At 32.8% G+C, this 7,694-nt stretch overlaps 4 protein-coding genes across 4 annotated transcripts; 3 read left to right on the forward strand and 1 right to left on the reverse strand.

The window, feature by feature from the left end:
• Positions 1-1,224: 1,224 nt before the first annotated feature.
• Positions 1,225-1,576, forward strand: MONOS_9524 (uncharacterized protein; the record flags this gene model as incomplete). The annotated part of the gene is made up of 2 exons (XM_067880033.1): positions 1,225-1,416; positions 1,475-1,576. The coding sequence occupies 2 exons, from the start codon at positions 1,225-1,227 to the stop codon at positions 1,574-1,576; spliced, it is 294 nt and encodes a 97-aa protein (XP_067734248.1).
• An 81-nt stretch (positions 1,577-1,657) lies between these two features.
• Positions 1,658-2,375, forward strand: MONOS_18551 (uncharacterized protein). Its single transcript, XM_067871581.1, has 2 exons — positions 1,658-1,809; positions 1,867-2,375. Exons 1-2 carry the CDS (start codon positions 1,705-1,707, stop codon positions 2,320-2,322), a joined length of 561 nt encoding a protein of 186 aa, XP_067734249.1. The 5' UTR covers positions 1,658-1,704; the 3' UTR covers positions 2,323-2,375.
• A 503-nt stretch (positions 2,376-2,878) lies between these two features.
• Positions 2,879-6,628, forward strand: MONOS_9525 (putative AMP-binding enzyme). The gene has a single exon (XM_067880034.1). It carries the CDS (start codon positions 2,886-2,888, stop codon positions 6,414-6,416), a length of 3,531 nt encoding a protein of 1,176 aa, XP_067734250.1. The 5' UTR covers positions 2,879-2,885; the 3' UTR covers positions 6,417-6,628.
• A 250-nt stretch (positions 6,629-6,878) lies between these two features.
• On the reverse strand, positions 6,879-7,561 carry MONOS_9526 (putative Ubiquitin carboxyl-terminal hydrolase, family 1; the record flags this gene model as incomplete). Its single annotated transcript, XM_067880035.1, has 4 exons — positions 6,879-7,041; positions 7,120-7,187; positions 7,340-7,461; positions 7,525-7,561. The coding sequence occupies 4 exons, from the start codon at positions 7,559-7,561 to the stop codon at positions 6,879-6,881; spliced, it is 390 nt and encodes a 129-aa protein (XP_067734251.1).
• Between the last annotated feature and the right edge of the window lie 133 nt (positions 7,562-7,694).

Genomic DNA, 7,694 nt, shown 5'->3' on the forward strand with positions numbered 1-7,694 from the left:
TCATAATGTAATGTTGAGATTATTATTCGAAAATCTTGATAATTGACAAAACACTTGATTAGAACTGAATTAACAATTTCAAGCATGATGAACATTTGATGTTTGAAACAAACAATTTATGTCAAGACAAATAATTATGGACATATTTGTTATTCAAACATAAAAAACCCATTCAAAACAAATATTTTTTAAAAACTTTGAAAATGCTTTAATTTTAAAAAATATCTCGATAAAAATGAAACAAATGCAAATTGTGAATTTATTGGTATCTAATTCTTCACAAGTATGATAATTTTCATAGATTTAAAAAACGGCCAGTAAATTTAAGTTTTTTACACGATTATTTCAAAATAACTGAGTCAATTCAAAATTCGTGGCTAAAACTTGAAATAACACAAACTTTTTGAAATGACCAATTTATTTCACATTTTATCTAATAAAATTGTCTTTTTTTTCTTTTCTGTATTTATTTTTTGATAATTAATCTTTTGTTTTCATGTGTTTCTGTCATCATTTTATAATCTGCTCATGTTTAATTCATTCAATCTTTTTTTAAATAATAAGAAAATTATTTTGATAAGAATTTTTTTGTAAGGAAAAAGTCCATTGTTTTTTTTTTGAAATTGAAAATGCTAAAAATAATTAGTATTTGTCACATTATGCTTGGTGGAGAGAAATAATGTTTTCATGTTAAAAATTGAAAAGTTTTGATCTAAATCATAATAATTTCCATTGAAAATGGAATCACACTTCCAGTATTGCAGACTTCTTCAATGGACTTTAATCAATGCTACTTTAAATGACACTATAAATGCTCAGGTGAAGCTTGTCTTTTGATTTTTTTTTACTGTTTGTTATTTTGAATTTAAAAAGGAGGAATATTTGTCTCGAGTTTTTTCATCGATAACAACTCATCTTAGTTTTGAGCAATCAGAGGTTTTTGGAATGAAATTAATAGGATCCATTGCAAAGCAGTTAAACATGATACTTGCTACCATAACTTCGCAAATTGAGATTTTATTCCAACAAACAAATTCTTCGACTTTTGAAAAATCTCCCATTCAAATAAGGCAAGCACCAACATCAGCGACGGAACTTACCGATCATTCATTTCTTTTGCAATTTGAATCATTAACGCATTCAATTGAAATGCTGCGAATTGCATTGAAAGAAAATTTAAATAAAATCCCTGATGAAGGACTTATTTTTAACAAGAACGAAATTATGGAATCGTTAAAGCAACTTTCTGTTACACTTGAACAATTATTTCCTGAAATAATCGGTAGTTTACAGACAACTGAAAAATCAATACAAATGGATAATTCATCAGAAAAAATTGAAGAATTGGCAGCAGCATCGGAATATCTTTCCGACAAAATAATAAAAGAAGTTGTTTCAATAAATGAAAACGAAAATGTTTGTTAATTTTATTTATTTTTATAAAAAAATATATCTGATTTTTTTTTTCCAAAAGATTCTTCGCGATACCGGAACAAAGCTAGGCCATACAATTTCAAAAGTTATTCAAACTGTTGATGAAACACTATCAAGTGCTATTCCATCTCTAAAAAAATGATTATTTGAAACTTTTTAAATATGTGATCCAAACCCAGTACATTGAATTGCCACTGTTAACTTCTAACTTCGCATTAAACAGAATTGATTTATGAAATCTTCAAAAACAATCATACCAAAATTTCGTAAATGTTTTTATCGATTTTCATTTTTCATTTTCATTTTATAGTTGCATCAGAATCTATTATTTCTGATTCGATCTCTTCAGCGCTTGATTGGGACTTAAAATGCAAAGTGTGCTTTTTACTGAAAATTGCTTTTTATTTTAAAGTTATTCTATATATTCTAAAGGAAGAACTTTACCATTGCATTGAAGAAAAATTTGATTATTGTTTAAAATCTTGTGCTGGAATGATGAAAAATTTTGTTACGATGTGCGCGTCACCTGTAACTACTGATGACATTTTTAATTGTCATTCTGAATGTTCTATTTCACATTCAATTCAATGCTTTTCCGCTTTTGGATATAACCTATCACGATTTAATAATTCAACATCAGATGAAAGTGTGAATGACACAACTTCATTTGCTTTGCAGTGCCCTCTGAAAAATGGTTTCTGGAATGATTTTGCACTTGGGACCACAAATGAAGGGCATAGCAGTCAATATCCTTATGGAGCTCCTCTTCTTGTGAAGCCTCGAGACTCAACATCACAACGACGAAAAATGATAAAACAAATAATTGGAAAAGGAGGGAGATTTCAAATTCCTGGTTTTAACGAAGGTGGAAAATATCAATTTTATTGAAATTCCATAACACATCATATTTATAATTTGATGAATAAGCCAAAAGCTCACAATTCATTAATGAAATACTTTATGGGTCGATCAAAATTGAAGAAGATTAATTTTCATTAAGAAAAGTTCGAATGGAATTAAAACATACTTTTATAAACGATGATTTTCAACGAATATATGAAGAACTTGTAATTGCAGCAGAAAAATTCAATTTATTATCTTCAAATTATGAAAAAGAAAAATTAAAAATTGAGAAAATAATGAATGATAAAATCACTCTGCAAAAAGAAAAGATAATTAACAACGAAACGCTAGAAGATTATTTTCTATATGTTCAATTAAAATTCGAAAAATCGAAGCTATTGAAAGAAATAGAAATTATTAATTCGTCACAAATTCTTCAAAGTGCAGAAGAGATATCAAAATTGTCCAAAGAATGCCAAAATAAGGATCCATCAATAAAATTACCAAAAATTGTTGATGAAATCGAAGGTACCTTTTTTGGAGAAATAGTTGGAGAAGATGGTTTGGATGTTATTAACGATTTATGCTATGGATGCTTAGATACAATAATGTCAAAGCCACGAATGAGATCCCTTGATGGAAGGAGAATAACATTATGCGAAGATTGTTTCCAAATTTTATCAAAATTTCATCCACAGTATCATTTAGGTCTTAATTGTCATCAAATAGTATTTGATGAAGATTCAATGGTTGCCAAGCGATTGAATATCATCAAAAATAGCTTGAAGAACGCTTATTTTTCTGCTTCAAAAGAATATCATAACCGTCCTCTTTTTGGATTTCGGTGCTTTTCAAAGAAAAAAGGATTATTATCTTCGATAAATTGGATAAGCTATGGCGCTGCTTATAATTACGCAAGCAAAATTGCAGTTAATGTCAAAGATAGCTTAGGCGAATCTTGGCCAATAATTATTGGGATATGTATGCCTACGAGGCTTGAATTTCATATTGCAGAGTTGGCGATGATTATTTTGAGAGCTACAGTTGTTTATATTCCAAACAATGAACCTACTGAGACAATACGAGCAGTTGTTCTTAATTCAAAAGTGGACGTTGTACTTACGGTTCAGGATACAAAAAGCTGCCTTTCTGGAATTGCAATCAAAGTTATCGATATAACCAATGAGATGCCTACAATTGCAGAGGGTACAAATCAACATCCAATCGAAAAAATATCAGAAGCGAGACTTGAATGGTTGCCTTCACTTGATGCAAATGAGCCAAAAATTGATGAAAATATACGGAAAGTCTGCGAGAGAGATTACATCGTTGCTCTAACTGGTACATCTGGAACAACCGCACTTTCTTCGGTTTCGATGAATTTCTCTCGTCACTTCGAATCGAGATGGATCCAATCAATGACACCTACTGATGCTTTCCTTCCGATTATTCATTTCTTTTTTGTTTCTCCTGTAAATGTCACGGAGCGGGACATTCTGTGGAGCATCATTTACAACGGTGGTCGAGTGTTTCTTTCTGACAAGCCTCCTCAGCTAATTGAAGACATCAGCATAATACGGCCGAATTGCTTCACAGCCCCTCCGCTGGTGTGGAAGATGCTTGCGTCTCAGTCTCATTCCAGCCGAGAAATCCACAAGCTGCTTGGACATCGCATAAGAGAAATCGGAATTGGAGGAGCTGTTGTGGATGAAGAGTTGCTGCATCTTCTCAGAGACGCATATGGCTTGCCTATTGTTGATATGTACGGGACAACAGAACTTGGAGGCATTTTGGCTGATGGAAGGCCGATGGCTGGAAAGATTGTCAGACTCTTTCCAGAAGATCGGCAAAACTTTGAGTTAATTGAAGGTTCTGAAGGGTGCAGCTCTGAACCTCAATTTGGAGAGTTGTGCGTGTTGGACGATGGGAAATGGATTGCGACTGGCGACTATGCACAGCGAGTGAGCAAAGACACTTACAAAATAATAGGACGTCTTAGAACAATGGCCAAGGCAAGCACTGGAGAGTGGATTGATACAGAAAAACTAGAGGCAATTGCGTGCGAAGTGGAAGGTGTTGAAGCAGCTGCATGCTCAGTCACGCCAAATGGACACATATTTGTTCTGTGCAATTTGCCTAACGGGAAACATGGGAAAGAGGAAGATAATTGTTCCACATGTTTGAATGACGAAGCATCTTTGCTGCGAGAAATAAAACTTCGATTAGCAGAAAAAAACGTGAAAAAGGCGCACCACCCAGAATTTGTGGTCATTGATACCGAGAAGTGGACCCCAGAGAATCATTGCATTACGGAATCGTTCAAAGTGAGGAAGGCGTTTGTTATAAGCAAAAATGGTTTCCAAATAAATAATCGTTCAAGTAAACTCAATTCTGTTGGTAATTTTGGGAGCAAAATGAAGAAAGTTGACACTGCAAAAGAATTAGAAGACGAAGAGAAAATTTCATCGAAGCAGCTATTTAACTCTTCACCATTTCTGAAAAAGATATTGAGCATCGTATTTGTCAGTCAAATTGATTATAACACAGTTCCAATAAAAAAGCTTCGCCTTGAGTCGATTGTTCTTTCGCAGCTTTACTTTATGACAATGACTGAATGCGAATCAAAGAAAAAATCTTGCCCGCAACTTTCAGATTCACTTGAAATGACAATCTCACAACTGGTTGATTATTTCGATTGCAAAAATGAAGTAGAAAAAAAGCATATTGAATCTTCTAATAAAGAAATGGAATTGCCATCATCTTCGTCCTCTTCCTTACCCTCGTCTTCGTCTTCGTCTTCGATTGCATCATCTGAAAAAACTTCTGATAATCGTTCAGGCACAGAATCAAAAAGCCAACAGTTGAAGATTGAGCGCCCAGATGATCAATCAAGCAGGGATGCTACAGATAACAGTGCAATCATAATTGACAACATGAAAAAAGAAATTGACGACTTTAAACAAATGGATTTCTTTTTGTGGAGAGATAATTCTGACGCTTCTTCGTCATCTGAATCCATGGATAAGGCGAATTCTATACTTCAGCATCATTTATATCTAACAGGATCTGGCGGTTTTATTGGGAAGCATTTTGCTGAAACAGTTGAAAGAAAAGAAGGAGATGTTATCACGAGAATCAAATGGAATGGCGGAGATATCACAAAGTGTGATGTCAAACAATCAAAGCATAGCAAAGGCATAGCGCATATGGCATTCTCTGTGAGTGTATATTCTTCTTTTGACGAAATGAAAAAAGAGAGTTTTTGTTTTTTGGAATATCTCGCTAAAATAGCTATTAAAGAGAGTGGAGCTGGAAAATACAATAACATTCGAGCATTGAATTCTTCATTATCTTCTGCTTCTGCTTCTGCTACTTCTTCTTCAGATAATTTCACCGAGCAATCAAAAATTGAATCTTCAGATCATCTTCCACTTTCATCTTCTCCTCCTCTTTTGTTCACTTCAACAATAAGTGTATTTGAGTGCTGTCCTGAGGAAGCTTGGCATGATCGACTGATTCCAATTACGGAGGAAATAAAAAAGGCATCCAGCTATGCACAGGTGAAAATATTATGCGAATATTGGCTTTCTGCTTTTTCAGAAAAAACAGGAATGAATGTTAAAGTTGTTCGCTTGCCTGAAATTTCCTTCAATAGCTTAACTGGAGTTGGCAGTCAGACGGATTGGGTTGTTCTTTTTGCGCTTGGTTGCATCGAGCTACGTTGCGTTCCTGTCGTTTATTATGGGATTGATATGCTTCCTGTAAATGTTGTTTGCGATATTCTTTATTCCATCCTTAATTCAGAGGGAAAGGGTTTTCAGCTCCAGTCTATAAGAGGTGAAGTAGTTAGCTTAACGATCTATCTCTCTTCTCTGCTGTCTCTTCTTCCCGTGCAGCTTCCATTTGAAATTATCGGAATTGATGAGTTTATAACTCGACTTAAAGATGAGCCAACAAATTCATTTTATCCTTTTTTGCCTTTTCTTCGAACGATTGGGAAGGTTGAGGCATTACCTCAATTGCGCAACGTACCACGCTCTGACCCTGACATTTTACCTCCATTTTTCACAGAAGAAACAATGAGAAAGCATGCATCTTGGCTATGGAACTTACACGTTTCAAAGCAAAAACTCGGATAGTGAGAAAATAGAGTTATTTTTTATTGTTCAATTTATATTTTGCACAGTTTAACAAAATTTGGCAAGTGCTTATACTGTGTAGTGTAGTTGTTTGTCTTTTTCTTTTGATGTAAATTGAGAATTTTAACAATTATTTATTTGCGTTATGGAGAAATCGGTTTTGATATTCGTTTTTGTGTGGATATTTTTTTCAAGAAGTACAGAAAATCAGATGTTATTTCTATTTGTAAAAAAAATACCTTATAACACAAATAAGGATACAAAAAAAAAAAGCGAAAAAATTGAAATCAGTATTTGCTCATTCATTGAGAAAGCCTAAATTTTCACTAAAAAAAATAATATAAAATAAAATAAAAATAAAACATAGCATTTTCAAAATATCATTGAAACATCATTTTCCGATTAAAAGCCAGTTTAACATTTTGAAATTAAAAATTTATCACAATCAAAACGCAATTTTCATCAACATTTTGGAGTCAAAGCAATAACTGATGATGGTAATCCAGAGGTATCTTCCTTAATCCTCTTTTCGATTTCCGATAAAGTTTTCATGAGAAACTCCTCTCGAGTGCAAGATCCAATCAAAACTGGAGTTGGTAACCTTCCATCAAGCTCAAATAGTTTACTTTGGTTGAGTAATTTTACAAAATTTCAGAATAATCACATAAAGTTTTAAATTCTTGTTGAAATAGCGAAAGCATACCCGTCAATTTCTATAAATGTTGAATAGTGATGCTTGACATCATGCTCGTTTGATGATGGAGCAGCAAACTTTAACAAATTCAAACAAATAAGCATTTTTCATTTTTTGAAAAATGGAAAAAAAAATTGATAGTGACAATGAAAATAAAGATAGATAAAAATGAAGAAAATATATCGAAAAATAATTGAATAAATGATTCACTGCGCTAAATAAGGCAAACTTCTTTACAAATTTCTACATTCATTTTTTCAACATTTGGTGTGTTTTCAATTGCAAATCCTCGTGCAAGTGGTGGCTTATCTTGTAATGTTGAGAAAAACGATGAAGAAAAAGAATCTTTTTCTGAACGATATATTTGTATTTCAAAGTATTTAAAAAAATTTCCAATAAAACTGTGTTCCATACCCAAAAAAGATTCTGGTAAATTTGCCAACATATGCATAAGGGCTAAATGAATGCAAATAATTTATGAATAAGAAAATAAGCTGAAATTAAAGCATGCCAAATGTGCCACATGCGTTGTGAACAGATTGCTTTGCAAAAAAAATATTCTTTAAATCAGAAGGATACAAATC

The sequence above is a fragment of the Monocercomonoides exilis genome (genome assembly GCF_001643675.1).
Source record: "Monocercomonoides exilis strain PA203 chromosome Unknown scaffold5-2102611, whole genome shotgun sequence".
NCBI lineage: Eukaryota > Preaxostyla > Oxymonadida > Polymastigidae > Monocercomonoides > Monocercomonoides exilis.